The 17,193-nt window shown below is 46.8% G+C and overlaps 1 protein-coding gene across 4 annotated transcripts in view; it reads right to left on the minus strand.

Moving 5' to 3' along the window:
* Positions 1-17,193, minus strand: part of ZNF236 (zinc finger protein 236) — a 100,591-nt gene that overhangs the window by 45,819 nt on the left and 37,579 nt on the right. For all 4 annotated transcript variants that reach the window (XR_014302866.1, XM_082699357.1, XM_082699358.1 and 1 more), the window contains 2 exons: positions 10,513-10,785; positions 9,117-9,320 (listed from right to left, as the gene is read on the minus strand). Coding sequence is in view for 3 of the 4 variants with exons in the window: in XM_082699357.1 (XP_082555483.1) it covers positions 9,117-9,320; positions 10,513-10,785 (477 nt within the window). In the remaining variant the exon portion in view is untranslated. The remainder of the gene's footprint in view (positions 1-9,116; positions 9,321-10,512; positions 10,786-17,193) is intronic.

Genomic DNA, 17,193 nt, shown 5'->3' on the forward strand with positions numbered 1-17,193 from the left:
CCAATAAAAAATTTTAAAACTCAGTCCATAAGTAAAATGAACTGTACAAATATACAAATTTAAGAAACTAATTTCCTGTACTTTATTAGATAATACATACATTAAAAAGCAATGAGAAAGAAAAATAAAGTGAAATAATTTTAAGCAACTAGTTCTACAAATGCCATTAAATTTCTAGAAATAGGTAAAATAAATGAAATTCAAAGTAATTTCGAAAAAGTCGAGGTCCTCCAGAGGTTGTCTTGTATCTATTTTACTGGGGAAAAGACACTTCGCAAGTAGGAAAACAAACTAGTGCTTTTGCCATTTGCTCACCAAAGAACACCAGGCCTCACGAGGAGAGGCCCGGAGAAGCTGCTCCCCAGTTACCAACGAGTGAGACCTGAAATCAGTGCATGGAGTCTGGACTTCAGGGGAATGTCCTCCTAGAGCCCTGCACGGAGGAAACAAAGCTCACTTGCTGGCAAGCCTGCGGTTTCACAGGAGCGGTCAGGCCTGGCCCCGATCCCGCTCCACTGGACAGACAGCCCTGCGCTGCCGGCCCACGTCGGCCTTTGCCAAGCAGCCGGACGCCAGAATCGGACGGCGGGCCCTCACGCGGGCTGTCCGCCCCGGCCCTCACAACTCCCGGCCCCTCGGAGGCCCGCTCTGCGGGACACGTCTGCTCTACACAGCGTCCCCTCCAGCCACCTACTTCTGTAGCAAGCCCCCAAGCACACAACTGTTTCTCCCGTGCCTTCTGGAACCCAGGTTCTCCAACATATATCGCTTCACAGAATGTCTAGTTCATCGTTTCTTTTCCATACCAGGGAGTCTAGGTCAACACTGCGTCCCTGGAAGCTGGAACTCACTTCCGGTGACTGTTCTGCTGGGGGTTGAGCAGTCCTAGCCTTGTGCCCGAGCCCGGCTTGGGTCTCCCAATCTGCCGTCACTTCCTTCCCAATCCTGCCTGCAGGAGGAGCCGGGTCCCTGGGTCCCACTCTCACGCAGCCCGTGAGTGCTCTGGGGCCATCTCAAATACTTAGGAAGCGTGAGAAGAAACACCAGGGAAGCTGCTCTCGGAGACGACTGCCACTACCAGTTGTGTGCACGCTAACAAAAGAGCTGGTTCTGCACAAACACAGGTGCGATCGAGCACACACACTGTTCTGGTCAGACTGCGTACGGAATCACGTCTACGGCCCTCCCCAGTCAATACATGGGACCCCATGTTCATCAACCTTCCAACTTCCGCAAGGAGCTCCCCTGGACTGGTGTGTCCAGCTCACTCTGCGGAGCTGTGCTCCCCTACTGTGCTGCAGTGCACAGCGGGTCTACACGGCTGCTTACCTTGGTGATCCCCGAGCCAGGGCTAGCAGCTCTAGGGTGCTGTCCAGGCAGATGTACTTAGAAACAGGGCCCTAAATGGTCCTGAGCCCTTCACAAGTGGGGCGGGGGTCCACTACTTGGAGCTAGCAGGGCAGTGAAATGACAGACCTCATTTTTCAGATGCTTTGTCAGTTCCAGTGATTTTACAAATATAAAGTTCTGTTACATAGTTGGGCTAATTACCAGGTCTCAAACTTTGAAGAAAAAACAAGACAAAGGGTGAACAAACACATGTAAACATGCTACAGTCTTAGTAGTAACATGTTGTTCCTACTAGACCATCAGTGGGTACATATAAGGAAACTACTAATCTCAAAGAAAGGCACGAATAAATTCCAGTTGATTATTCTTGTGTTTCAAAAACAAACTGGAAATGTCCTTAAAACTCCCTAAAATTCCAGGACACCTGGGTGGCTCTGTTGGTCAACTCTGACTCCTGGTTTGGGCTCAGGTCCATGACCTCGGGGTCGGATCAAGCCCTGTGTCAAGCTCTGCGCCCAGCGTGCGATCTGCTTGAGAACCTCTCTCTTCCCCTTTGGCCTCCCCTCCCTCGCTCTCTGAACACATGTGTACACACAGACATACATAAAATCATAAAAAAGAACCTTTCTAAATTCCTCCTATGACAGAGGAAAAAGCTTTATCTTGTTACATCATTTGGGGAAAATATATTTAAATCTTAGAAGAGCTTTCATATATTGTCAATAGCAAGAAAATGCAAATACAACAAAATAAGAAAATGATGACAAACAACACATTATATATCACATATAACATGTAAAATAAATAATGAGGTTAGACAAATGTGCTTTAAAAAAGCAAGATAAATGCTCTAATATCAATATAATTAAAACATGAATATAAACTCAGAAGATCAATTGTGACAGCCCTGGGGTTTAAAATAACACTTTCTTGGTTTCTGGCTCACTTTCAGAGAAAAGGTATTTGAAATATCTGTGCTTCCCAAAATGAAAAAACAGGGACACTACACACACACACACACACACACACACGCATACAGTCATCTATAGGGGCAAACAGCGACTTCTAAGAATAGGTACGTATCAGTCTGTGACTGGGAAATTGAGGAGCAACTCCGTATCAGAATCTCTTTCCCTCAGGTCTGGTCCCCCCAGTTCTCCTGAGGAACCGGCGGCGCCGTCACTGCAGACGCCGAAGGCAGGGAGCAGCGAGCTCCGGTTCACGTCTGCCGACACGGTTCCCACAGGAGACTGCGCTAGTATCCGTCCTCCCATAAGGAAACAATTAAAGGAAAAGAAAGAAAAGAACGAAAGAACACATTCTGCTTGTGACGGGAAGCCTCAGGATTCAGTCCCTGCTCAAGCCTCCTGTGCGGCCCACAGCTCAGCACGGCGCACCCCACCCCTTCCTCCAATACCCCTCCGCCCCTCTTCTGGCAAACACAAAGTGGACCTCTTGTTCTAGGAGTTTTTTTGGTTTCTTCTTTTGAGATTCCGCATGGAAGGGATCATACAGCATCTGCCTTTCTGCCTGACCTGCTGCACTCAGCAGTAACACCATCAAGGTCCATCCACGCTGCTACAAATGGTAGGATTTCGTTTTGGCTTTTTTTTAATGGGCAAATAATATTCCAAAATTTCTTGACCTATTCAACCACCGATAGACACTTAGGTTGTTTTTGTCTCTTGGCTACTATGAATAATTCTGCTATGAACACAGCGGTGTGGCTCTCTTTCGGAGCTAGCGTTTCCATGTCCTTCGGATACAGTTCCACAGTGGATCACATGGTAGTTCAAGTTTTAATTCTCTGAGCATCCTCTACAAGTTTTCCATTGCAGCTACACCTACTAACAATCCCACCAACAGTGCACAAGGCCTGCTTTCTTTCCACATGTAGTTCAACATTTGTCATCTCTCATCTTTTTGATGAGAAAAGCTGTGAGGTGACACCTCACTGTGGTTCTAATTTGCATTCCCTACAGACCAGAGGTGTTAAGCATCTTTTCGTGTACCTGTCAGCCTTTTGACAATATTCTCTGGAGAAAAGTCTATCAGGTAGTTAATCCACTTTTTAATTTTTTTTAATTAATGTATTTATTGGTTTTTTTTTTCTTTTTTGCCATTGAGTTGCATGAGTCATTCATGTATTTTGGATATTAACACTTTGTCAGGTACCTTGATTGCAAATGATTTCCATTCCACAGGCTGTCTTCCCACGTTACTGATGGTTTGTGTTGCTGTGTGCCAACTTTGTAGTCTGACGTAGTCCCACCTGTTTTTTATTTTGTTGTGTGTGCTTTAGGTGTCCTATCAAAAACATCATTAACAAGACCCAGGTCAAGGAGCTTTGTTCCTTTGTTTTCTTCTACATCTTTTATGGTTTCAAGTCTTACATTTAAGTCTTTAATCCATTTTGAGTTACTCTTTGTAAGTCATGTAAGGCAAGTCGTTTCATTCTTCTGTGTGTGAATAATCAGCACTAAGGCTGAAGAGACTATCTTTTCTCCATTGCGTGTTCTTGGCTCCCTTGTCAAATACTAGTTGACCATATATGCTTGGGTTTATGCCTGGGCTTTCAAATGTATTCCAGTTTGTTTTTGTGCCAGTAACGCAGACTAGCAATGAGGACAGCTTTACAGTATAGCTTGAAATCAAAAACATAACGTCTCCTGCTTTGTTCTTCTTTCTCGTAATTTCCATGGCTATTCAGGTTCTTTATGGTTCCATATCAATTTTAGGAGTGATTGTTCTACTTCTGTAAAAAAAAAACAATGGAATCTTGACAGGATTGCACTGAACCCACAGATGGCCTTGACAGTACTGACATCGTGACACTGTTAATTCTTCCAGTCCATGAACATGAGCTACTTTTCCACTTATATGTGTCTTCTTCAACTTCTTTCATCAGTGTCTTTTAGTTTTCAGGTACAGATTTTTTATCTCCTTGGTAACTTTATTCCTAAGTATTTTACTGCTTTTGATACTATTGCTCTAATTAAGACTTCCAGCACTGGGGCGCCTGGGTGGCTCAGTGGGTAAAAGCCTCTGCCTTTGGCTCAGGTCATGATCTCAGGGTCCTGGGATCGAGCCCCACATCGGGCTCTCTGCTCAGCAGGGAGCCTGCTTCCTCCTCTCTCTCTGCCTGCCTCTCTGCCTGCTTGTGATCTCTGTCAAATAAATAAATAAAATCTTTAAAAAAAAAAAAAAAAGACTCCAGCACTATGTTGAATAGGAGTGGTGAGAATGGGCACCCTTGCCTTGTTTTGATCTTAGAGGAAAAGACGTTACCCTTTCACCATCAAGTATATTGTCAGCAGTAGTCCTGTCATACACGGCCTTATTATGTTGAGATATGTTCCTTCTTTGCTTAATTTGTTAACATTTTCTATCATGAATAGATGGAGATTTTTGTCAGATGTTTTCTCTGCATCTATTGGAATCATATGATTTTTTTCCATTATTCTGTTAATGTAACATATCACATTGATTGATTTGTGTATGTTGAACCATCCTTGCATCCCTGTGATAAATCACAACTAATCATGGTGAATGATCCTTTTAATGTGCTGCTGAATTTGGTTTAGCAGTTTTTATAGAGAATTTTTACATTTATGCTCATCAGGGATATTGACCTAGTTTTCTTTTCCAGTAGTGTCCTTTTCTGGTTTTGGTATGATGATAATGCTGGCCTTGTAAAATGAGTTTGGGAATGTTCCTTCCTCCTTGAATTTTCATGGAAGCATTTGAAAAAGTTGATGTTAATTCTTCTTTAATGTTTGGTAAAATTCACTAGTGAACCCATCTGGTCCTGGGCTTTTCTATGTTGGGAGACTTTTGATTATTATGAATTTGCTAAGACTTTGTTTTGTGGGCTAACATATGGTCTAATCAAGAAAATGTCTGATGTATGCTTGAGAAGAATGTGTATTCTGCTGTTTTTAGTGAGAATGTTCTGTATATGCCTGCTGGGTCCGTTTGGTTTACAGTGTTGTTCAAATCTGCGGTTTCTTATTGATTCTCCACCTAAATGGTCTGTTCATTGTTGACAGTGGAGTATCCGAGTCCTCAGTGACTACTGTGTCACTCTTTATTTCTCCTGTTGGCTCTCCATTTCTGCTTTACATATTTCAGTACTCCCATGATGGATGCACGGATACTTACAACTGCTCTATCTTCCTGATGTACTGACCCCATTATCATTATATAATGACCTCCTTTGTCTTTTTTCTTTTTCCACGATTTCTACTTTAAAGTCTATTCTGTCTAAAAAATAATAATAATAAACAATCAATAAGTAAATAAAGTCTATTTTGTCTGATGCAAGTATAACTTACTTCCCCCTTTTTTTGTTACCATCTGCTGGAAATGCCTTTTTCTATCCCTTCACTCTCAGACTATGTGCATCTTTTCAAAGCTAAAATGAGCCTCTTGGAGGCAGCACCACTAGGTCTTGTTTTGCTATCCTCTCAGCCACTCTGTGTCCTTTAATTTGAGGATTTAGTCCATTTACATTTAAAGTAATTATTGACAGGTAAGACCTTACTAATGTTGTTTTGTGAATTGTTTTCTGAATCCAATGCTCCTTGCTTCTTATTCTGTTGTCCTTTTTGTGCTTTGATGCCTTTTGGAATCAGTATGTTTAAATTTCTTTATTATGCTCTTTTGTGTAATTATTATAGGATTTCCCTTTATGGTTACCACGAGGCTTAGACAGATTACCTTAAACTTATAACAACCTATTTTAAATGGATGATAACTTCAATAGAATTCATAAATTTTACATTTTTGCTTCTCCTCCCCCTCACATTTTAGGTTATTGCTGTTATAATTTATATGTTTTTTGCATTATGTAATAACAGATTACTGTATAGTTATTTTTACTATCTTCTCTTTTTTTAAACTTTCAAATGAGAGTTGTAAGTAAAGCGCACCACTATACCCATATTGCAAAATCTAACTATGATTGCATATTTGCCATTACTGATGAGATTTATGCTACTTTCTATGTCTTTATGGTGTTAATTATTATTCTTTTACTTCCACTTGAAGAAATCCATTTAGTGTTTCTTGTAAAAAGATCTGGTGGTAATGAACTCTCTCAGCTTTTTATGATGGTAATAATGAACTCCCTCTGAATATTATGATCACCTTGACTCCAATACCTCCCCAGTCTGCACATAACTGTATTTAAAATTTAGCTCTTGAGTTAGAAGAAAAAACATTTAGAGTATGAGACAGCATGTCTAGTGAAATACAATTCATAACATACAATAAATTTCACATTATTCATGTTCAGTAAAAATTCTGGTGCTTGAGAAAAATAATTACTGGTGCTTGGTACCAAGACACAGTGACTACTTGAAAGTCATGGTGTGCTCTTCCACACTTCTGTGCCTGCGTGTGCAGTGGTAATGGGTGTGCAGAGGAAGTGAATTTTACTGAACACAACTCTGGTCTAGAGGTCAGAAGATGCAGATTGTTGTTCTACCTTGAGTACAAACTAGTTATATAACCTAAAACCAATATTATAATTCGTTTTTACATCTGTACAAATGAGGAGCACAGAGAGGTTTTAGAATGACTATTTTTATGTCCTACACAGCTCTGGAAGTTTTTATGACCATATGGTACTACACCACCAAGAGTGTTCCCTTAATATGCAGACTAAATGACTTGGTACTATTGTTTTAATGCATTCTAATACTTTCCTAAGTGACAGTCTTATTCTAAATGACATTCTGTGTTTTAAGTAACTAGGCTGAACTAGAACAGCTCATCTCCCAGTGAAGTCAAATAATTGTTAACTATCTATGCTAAAACTCTCTAGTCACATTTTTATCAAAATCTGCCCCCCAAAGGTTATTCAAGTCATGACCTTTCTATAGAGCCCCAAGGAGCTCAGAGTCTGAAAGAAGAGACAGACACAAATACAAATCATAATGAAGTTAAGCATGAAAATAAATGCTTGCGATTATTTCACACTTCACAATGTGAAGCCACCCCAGAAGTCACTTCCCTCAGGTATCTCATTCAGCCTAAACCAAAAGAGAATTCTGCTTCCACTAATTAGGTCCAAGTTTTGATTAACAAGCATCTGTGAGTCCAACAAGTGAAATGTACCCCATTTTACCCATGGAAAACATCTGAGGTATTAGGACTGCAGTTTAACTCAACAAAAGTTTACAGACTTCAAGTCAAGAAACCCACAGGTGTTTGATTTGATTAATGGCAACCTGAAAAAAACTGGTAACTTAAAGGTAACTCTCAAACACGAAGGCGAATTCTAGGGCCGCTAAATAAACATTGAATTTGTTCTGACTTTCAGAGATGTTTCCACATTTCAGGTAGAGCACAAACCAGTGAGAACCTACAGATTATAGGAAAGATTAAATACACATTAAGTAAAATGTGTCTGTTGCTTTGCTTTGTGAACTACCAAAAGTGGACAAGGACATCAAAGTATTCTAACCTCCCATGGGAGCTTTAATCAGCTTCTAGGGTTTCGATAACTAACATGCTAAGAATCACAGTTCCTCAGAAGCTGAGAGGACCTCAGACATAAAAGCATCAGAGAACAATACTTTGGGGAGGATGACCTTCAACTTGTCTGTTTTGGAGTTTTCTACTTCTTCTACAATTAATTTTAAGTACATTATTCTAGAAAAGGTCCACATCATCTAAATCGTCCAATGTGTTAGCTACTACATCTAGTATGTCCCAGTATGCTTTCCCTGATAATCAAAAATTGTGTCCTATACAACATCTACTTTTGAAAATTTTAATTTTTTTCTATCCTAGGATTTGATCAACTTTCTATTTCACGTATATTTAAAAGAGTATGTATTATAAAGTAAAAGCTATAAAATAACTCTTTTCACATGTGAACTTCCAAGTCTCTCTAGTCACTGTTCCATAAAGTTGCTCAGAGGATCTTTCACTATACTTTAGAATTTGAATATTTCTCTTTTCTTCTAATTTTTCTTAGTTTACATACTTGATGCTATGCTCCTACATAAAGATTCACGATTGCTGATCATCTTATTAGCAGATTATAATTTATATTCATCTAATATATCTCCCTTTATACCATTTAACCTTTATATTCAGTTATACATTGATGTTACTTTTGTTCATAGACTATGAACTATCTTGCCTGGGACATAATGAAATACAGATACTGCACAAAAAGAAAAGTTTTAGCACAGAGTTCAATGAAATTTCTTTAATTTTGTTTAGCACTCACAAAAATCATTTTTCAAAAGATTCTCATAAGCAGTGTTTTCTTTTTAGAAACACGTATTTTTTTTTCAGTTAACAAAATTGTACTTTACCTTGATTATAATAACTGAAACTAAAAAAGCCTTATAAGCTGGAAATTTTTTCTTTTAGTTCAAAGATTAAAGCAGCCATACAATATTAACTGGTTCCATACTACGTAGGGATCTTAATATAAAAATAACAGAAGGCACCGTGTACTTCACATAAAGAGCCCTTGTCCATGCTGATAGCTCTACTGAAGCAGAATTTTTCTTCAGTAAGAACTTACATGCTCATACCTTCACTTGTACACATCATTTCTTCCTTAACCAAGAACACGATTTGAGCAACAGTTCAGACAGAACTAAGATTTTCATATTGATCGTGGAACATACTAAGCCATAAAGCAAAAATGCCGAACAAAAACTACATTAATACCCTGCTTAAAACTATGTAGACTGTAATATTTATATGATCCTTGCATCGTACGAAGGGGGAGAGAATCTTACCTACGTCAGTTATGAGAATCGGCTCCTGCAAAGGAATGTCGGGGACTGGAACGCTGGCCTTGCCAACTCGAACCTTTGCAGGTTTACGCTGGTGTCTCATCTTTCTTAACTCCGTGTGTTTGAAGTGAGAAGCGATGTGAGTCTTCCTATGGCCTGAGGTTCGAAACTTTTTGTCACAGTGAGGACAAGCAAAAGGTCTGACCCCTAATAAAAATGAAAGTACACCACAGAATTATTTAAGGAAAACACATCTTAACCATTAATGCCAACATAAACATCTGGTATTTTGATACTGATTTGTATATTCATCATGTCACGCTTGTAATTTCAGGGACATTATCCATGAGAGTTACCTTCCCTTGTTTGCATACTTAGATGTCAGAAGAGCATTTTAAAGAACAATTTGTTAACTTTGCATCGTAAAATATTTCAACCTGAAATAGATAAAAAAAGATGCTCAAATATCCAGTCCCTAAGAACACTGGGGGTGTGCGACGGCGCTCTCTCGAGCCGTCGTCTGTAAACTGGAAGAACAGTGGCCGCGTCAGACAGGCCGCCAGCGTCCAACACACCCGGGTCTGCACAGCACCAGCAGCTCCGCGCGCTCAGCAGACGAGCGGCCGACGGCAGGTTGTTGCCCACCGGGAACAAAGCCGCCGCCATTGACCACGACAGAAACGGGCTCCACCATCAGTGCTCTCTCCTTCCCTTACAGTTTCATCGGTGAATGAAACTGGAGGCGCCTAAGAAGGGCACAGGACAAAACTCAAACGAAACCAAACATTCAAATCTCCACCCCAAGGTCAGCTCGGCCCAGAAACCCCGGGCCGTAGGGGACGTGACCGCTGGTGGGCCTGGGGCTCCCTGCAGGAAGGAAGGGGGTAAAAAGGTTGAGAACAGACGGCTGGGTGCTGGGTGGGTCGCACAACTTCTGAACAAAGTGAATTCTGAATTCACTTGGAAGAGTAAAGTTTATTATTTGTGAATTACACCTCAATAAAACTATTAGAAGATTACTGTCTAAATATGAACGTTTTCAGACCTCAATACCGACGACAAAATATCCGAACGGTAGAGCAGGTTTCCTGTTTTCCCTCGGCACCCAAGGCCTCCGCACCAGCCTCCCGAGGTGTCCCTTCCACAGAAAGGCCCAGCTTCCACATGTGCACGCGAGGTGGCCCCCGAGCTCCCCACGCAGCCGTCTCCTGGCCGCGCGCTCCTCCCCGCGTGGTGCTGCTCCCTGCTCCCGCTCAGAGCCGCCAGCTCCCCGTGCGGGACGCGCCGTGAGCCCGGCCTCCAGAAGGGAAGAGCAAACCCGCATGCGGGACCAGGAGCCCTCGCAGCCGCCACCACAGTCCGTAGACCCCGTGAGCCCGCGCCCCCGAGCGCCCCGCACCTGTGTGCAGACGAATGTGCACTTTGAGGCTCCCCGACGTGGAGAAGCTCTTCAAGCAGTACTGGCACTTGAACGCCTTGACGCCCGTGTGCGTTTTGATGTGAGCGGTGAGGGTGCTCTTCACGGCGAAGGCCCGGAAGCACTGGGGACACTTGAAGGGCTTCTCATGGGTGTGAATGCGGATGTGGCGCACCAGGTCGCTCGGCTTCCGGAACTCCTTGGTGCAGTAGGGACACACGTGCCACCGCACGCCATTCTCCTCGCGGATGGAACCTGCAGCCAAAGGAAAATCACACACAGCCCAGCGCTGGTACCAGACATGAAGGCACCCGAATGTCCCTGCAGGGTTAGGGTCGGACGACACACCGTCCCTATGAGCGGCTACACGCTTCTTGCCACCGCAGAAGATGGATGATCAGTTAGGACAAAGCTTACAACTTGCACGAGCACTGAAATTACTGCAGACTGTGATTTAATCCTCAGAAAATCTGACCAGCTCCATGAGAACACTAATCACAGCCTGAGAGGTCAGAGCGCTAACCGCAGGGGAACAGAAACCAGCCGCGGCACAAACGCAGCCCGTCGGGAACGGGAGGAAAAGCAGATGTGAGCAGAGGACTCCACGACCAGCTCCAAGAACACGGAGCGAAGGAAGAAGCTGGAAGAAGCATTGTCACAACCGATCCGGTGTCGTGACCAAAACGCAACACACGTGCAAAGAATTCCGAGATGGTAGGGGCGCCTGGGTGGCTCAGTGGGTTAAAGCCTCTGCCTTCGGCTTCAGTCATGGGTCCTGGGATCGAGTCCCGCATCAGGCTCTCTGCTCAGCGGGGAGCCTATTTCTCCCCAACCCTCTCCCTCCCTGCCGACACGTCACCTCTGTCTGTCAGAGAAAGAAAGAAAGAAAAAAAGAGGAGATGGAGATTTTTCATGCTGCACAAAGGGATCTGTGACTGGGTATGACAAAGAAACAGTATGAACGACACATAGGAGTTTGTGATCAAATATTCTTGTAACTTTAAGTATTATATTTTTAAAGATGTTATTTTTTATTTATTTGACAGACAGAGATCACGAGAAGGCAGAGAGGTAGGGAGAGAGAGAGGAGGAAGCAGGCTCCCTGCCGAGCAGAGAATCTGATGCGGGACTCGATCCCAAGACCCTGGGATCAGGACCTGAGCCGAAGGCAGAGGCTTTAACCCACTGAGCCACTCAGGCGCCCCTAAAATTTAACATCTAGACTTGACTTTTAAAAAACTGTCTAAAAACAGGAGAAGCTAAATAAACGTATTTCAGTACAACATCTGACTTAATAGGAAAACAGGAAAGTGAATCCTATTATAGCCAAGAAAAAGTCCACTTTCCCTGCCATGAATTTACTGTGTTCTAGTGATACACACCAATGAAATTAGGTAAGATATGGAAATATGCAGTATAAACTATAAGAAAGGTAAAATTATTATTTACAAATGATCCAATTATATGCCTTAAAAAACCTGAACCTAAGAAATAGGCCCACATTTTAATACCTGGAAATCAACATCATTCCCAGTTAACAAAATCCAAAAGAAAATTTTAAATTACTACTAAAATATGAAAAAAATACAAAGAAAAGATCTGAATAAATGGAAAAACACACTCCATTCTTTGGTACAAAGATGAAAAGTTATGGACATCAATTTTCACTGGTTAAATCACATATACATATACAAACGCCAATAGGAATTTTTTATTAACTAGAGTTCTGGAACTTTGGAAGACAATTGTAAAGTACACGTGAAAAAGTAAGCATGTGAAAATCGTCAAAACTACACTTTGAAAACGGCATAACTGGGGAGGACGAGGCGTGCTAGCGACGAGGCACACTGCAGAGGTGCCAGAGCACTGCATACAGACAGATCCGCGCCCAGAACAGCGCAGACAAGACGCGCACAGGGGCTGCGGGTGTGAAGAACCGCATGGTGTCACGGCGTGTGGACAGCAGGTGTCGCCTGGGAACAAAAAATACAACCGAGTCAAAGATTTAGTTTAAAAGACGAAGGTCGGAAAGTGCCGGATAAGAGGCTATGTCCCGTGACGTCAGCATCGAACTCTATGACACAAGTCCAAAATCCATGACAAATTTGGCTATGGAAGAACAAAACATCTCTCCGTTTTAACTCAAAAAGACAAATAAGAAGAGAATGTATGCTCTCAAAACCCTGTCGTCCCTAATCCGTTACAGCAAATCAAAGTCTGGAGTCGGCCGGCTAACAGAAAACGCAGGGGACTCTTAACGTGAGAAGCTGCCCAACCTCTGACTCCTCACAGGAGAAATGAAATTAAAACCACAGTAACAAACCATTCTGAACCCACCGATGCGGAGAAAGGACCTCCAGATTTGGATAACAACCCGTTCGAAAGGCTACAAGCAAACAGGTACCCTCCCCTGCCCTCCTGTCGTCCGGAGAACAGACAGACAGTTGCACGGAAGGAAAATCAGCAACATCGACCACAATTTTTCAAATACGCACAGATTTCTTTTCCTTTGTTATCAGGCATGTGAGTGACACAGACAATGAAGTCCGAGTAAGTCCCATGAGTGGCTCGGTTTTATCGCCGTCCTGTTGGGGACTGTCCCGTGAGCCCTGGACAGTGTGGCACACTGACGTTCGTAGAGGCGAAGGATTTGTATCAGTTTATTATCGTTTGTATTAGCAAAGCCTGCAAACAACCTAAATAAATACTCACCCATGAAAGGGAACAATCCCTAGACATTTAGTAAAATAAGGTATCACGGGGGAAACAAAGTAAACTGCAAAAAAGATATACCTACGGAGTCTGCCCGCACCCTGCTACAACCCAGTGTGACGCACAGCATGATCGCCCTCACGGGTTTAACAAACACAGCCCCGTGGCCACCCAGGCCTGGAGAGGGGCCCGTGGAGGACAAGGACGAACAGGGGCCACTCACTGTACACTGTTTTAGATCTTCCGAATCGTGTGCCGTGAGCCAGTCTCATCCACTGGAAACAGTAATTTTAAGGTGTCTGTCGTCCTTCCGGCAGCCGGTGACCACGAGTCAGGGGCTGTCCTGCGCGGCTCCTGCCGCCCGGTTCTCTCCCACTCATCCGGGCATTGCCCCGTTTCAAAGATGACAAAGCCGACATTTTATTTTGTTAAAGTATTTTTTTTAAGTCCTCTCTATACCCAAAGTGGGGCTCGAACTCATCATCACAAGGTCAAGAGTCGCAGGTTTTACTGCCTGAGCCCACCAAGAGCCCCCAACGCTGACACTGTCAAGGTCAGCTGAATTGCCCAAGGTCAGGTGCCAGTCAGTGGGAAAGTCCAGATACATACGGAAATCTCCAGTTCCAGGGTCTGAGAATCGTTTTCTCAGAAACCCTATTCTCCGGCCCCGCTCCAAGGAGAGCGTCCACAGCACACCCTGTGTCACTGCGGGCCTGCTCCTGCCCCTGCGGGGACCCAGGACACAGAGCTCCACCTGTGCGGGGCTGGGACCTGCGCTCGTGGACAGGGCAAAGACTGCGCAGATTCGTCCCAGGGGCGGGAACACGGGAGAACGCCTGCCTTCGAGGGGGCCTGGCTGGGCGGGAAGGGTGCGCACCACCTCTCAGGGCTGGGTCTGAGCGCCACATCAGGTGAAGAGATTACGTAAGAATAAATAAATAAATAAATCGTAACCCCAAAAAAGTCTGCACTGGAAAGAAGCAGGACCTAGACGGAAGTACTTTTACCAGGCAAAGAAGCAAAAGCCAGGTATGACGTTCCGGGAGCTTCAAGTTGACGGTGGCCAGAGCGCGAGACGGCATGTGGGGTCAGCACGACTTGGAGCTGGGTATGGACGGGGTAAGATGCCGGAGAACCTTCGTGCCACGACAGCTGTGCCACCGGATGAGAACAGGGATATTGACCACGAGTCTTCAAATACGCACAGATTTTTTTCCTCTGTTATCAAGCACATGAGTGACAGAAGTAATGAAATTCAAGGAGGACCCGTGGGCGTGTCCTCCTCACTCCTCAGACAACTCCACGCAAGGGCAGCTCCTGGGGACGCAGCCAGTTCCCTCTCCAGCGCCCACTCTGGCCGTGGTGGAAAACAAGGATGATAAGAGGACAGGGACCTTGCAGGCGGGAGGCAGGACCGAGTGACAGGAAGACGCCTGCTGAGTGGTCAGTGGGACCAGAGGGCAGCCCTGTACTCAGAGAAGCCCGAGTTCAACAGTGGGGATGGACGGACGGGCTCTCCTGGGGCCACATCCCCATGCTGGCGCGGACCCCAGACAGGGGCCTGGCTGCTCTCCAGCAACTACAGGTCTCCCCAGGAGCCGCAGGTGCATACGGAGGCTCCCGCCCTGGGACGGAAGACAGGCCCAGAAGGTCACTCTGCTTTCAAGCAGCAAAACACCAAGTTAAATGCCCATCCTCAGACCGAACTGTTGTTCAGCAGCAGCCACTGGGGAGACGCGCACATCCTGGGGGTCGGGTGCAGACGACAGAGCTCCAGAGCCCGCCCTATGAACGCAGTAAAGCGGCCACGTCTCCCTCACTCTCGTCACCGAGTACTCCACGAGGTGGCCGAGTCCTCAGCGGCTGGGGCCCGACGCAGCACACGCAGGGGAGGCTGCAGGATGCTGGAACTGACTCGCCGCGGAACCCCATGCACTGGTGGCATCGAGCTGCCGTGTCTTACAAACGCATCAGGGCGCGCTCAGCAGTGACATGTCAGCGCCCTCGAGTGGGTGGGCGAAGGTCCCTCGCGCGGCCAGCAACAGACTGCGTGGGCCACCGGCCAGCAGACTGGCCCAGGAAGAGCCGTGCAGCCACGCCCTTGGCACGGCTCACGAACAAGGAGACTGTGGACAAAATGTGCCTCGTGAACAGTCGCTCCCAGTCTCCTGGCCTCTCAGCACCGATCGGACAGTCGCCTGGCCTTTCGGCACTGATCGGGGGCTGCCACTGACCCCCCGACTAGACTCTCGGCTGGAACCGGGAGGGGGCGGCGGCCAGGCCGGGCTGGACTCCATGAGGCGCGGGGAGATGGGGCTGGTGCCGCGCTGAGGCTCCGACTCAGCCGGGCGTCCTCGGGTCCCTTCTCCAACCCAGCCGGGCGTCCTCGGGTCCCTTCTCCAACCCAGCCAGGTGTCCTCGGGTCCCTTCATCCGGAAGCTGCCCACAGCGCGCGGGGCGGCAGACGCTGACAGAGGCCGCGGCAACAGATGCGACGCAAAACTCGGAGCCTGGAAACGAGGGTGGAGATGAAGCCACGTCTGGAGGCGACAGCCAGAGCCAGTGCCGGGCACGGCCGGCCTCCCCAGCACCCACGTGGTCTGCAGCTGAGCCGAAAGCGGGGCCGGGGGTGGAAGTCGGGCGGCATAAACCTGTCCTCCGGGGCTCCTCCGGCGGCCACAGCTGTCCCGGTATCACCGCACTCCCTCTCCCACGGCACTTCCCTGGCCCGCGCTGTGTGCGCAGGACAGGCGATCGCTAGGGGCGGGTTAGAGCTCGGCCGAGACGGGGCTCTTCGAAACCGTGGCTGGATGCGGAGGCTTCCGCTGTGGAACCCGGCACACCCGTACGGGCCGACCCGGGCTGGGTCACTGGCGTCTGGGGCATCCAGTGCAAAAGTACAAGCAGAACCACCTACCTGCTTCCCAAACTCGTCGAACCTCCCGACAAGCAGAGGAACCTTCTCCTTGAGGATATTCTGAACAGAATACGGGATTCATCGGAGCACTGAGCGCCGGAGAATAGGGACGGGTCCCCACGAAGCAGCTACAAGCTCGAGAGAGAGCCAGAACGCCGCTGCCGCCGGAGCTCACGCAGCAGAGAGCCAGGCCTTCGGGGTGCCATCGCCTGGCTGAGGCTCACGGAGAAGCGTCAGATTCCTCAGAAGACCCGAGCTGGCCGAGAGGAGGAGGGGTGCGCGTCGCCAGCAGCGGAGGCCAGGCTCCTGGACCGGCCGGTGGGGCCCGCAGAGCTTCCCACAGCAAAATGAGAACAACGCGCCGGTTCCGAAGGTTACCCAGCCTGCTTGTGGACATTCGTGTCGGTTCTCGCTGTCCCTTCCGAAGGGACACTCGGAAGGGGGGCTCCCGCCTTCCTGCGTCCTGTAATCACTTGGCCAGAGGAAGACGCTCTCTGGCCCCAAACACCTCCAAGCACTCGCTCCACGACCGACGTGGAAGACTTCCAGGAGTTCATGCTTCCATCCACGCCCAGATCACGGGCAAAGTAAAACACGGGACTCCTTGCTTATACCACGGGTCACGCCTCTGCTTCAAGCGATTCTGGAAACACGGCTCTGGGAAGAAGCGGCCCGTCTGCGGCTTCGGGGAGGAGTCACTCCGCCTTCCCGCGGCGGTGGGATGCGCCCCGTCGCAGCAAACAAGGTGCACGTTACCAAGGAACGGTCCGATATCCAGACCGCACCGCGCAGAGGACATGTTCTCTCACCCTCTGGAAGCTGGTACAGCCCCCGCGAGGCGAAGACGGACCAGCGGGGCCCGCTGATTTTGTTCCGCGTGGCTCCCAGCACCTGCAGAGCGCCTCTGAGCGGACAGACGCACTCGTGAGGGCTCCACCCGTGGCTGCCACCAGCCTGGAAGGGAGCTCAACGCGCTGGGTCTGCAACAAGAACACCTACCCTCCCAGGGAGCTGCAGAAGTTACTGAGAAGTTT

This window comes from Mustela nivalis (genome assembly GCF_964662115.1).
Source record: "Mustela nivalis genome assembly, chromosome: 14".
Taxonomy (NCBI): Eukaryota; Metazoa; Chordata; class Mammalia; order Carnivora; family Mustelidae; genus Mustela; species Mustela nivalis.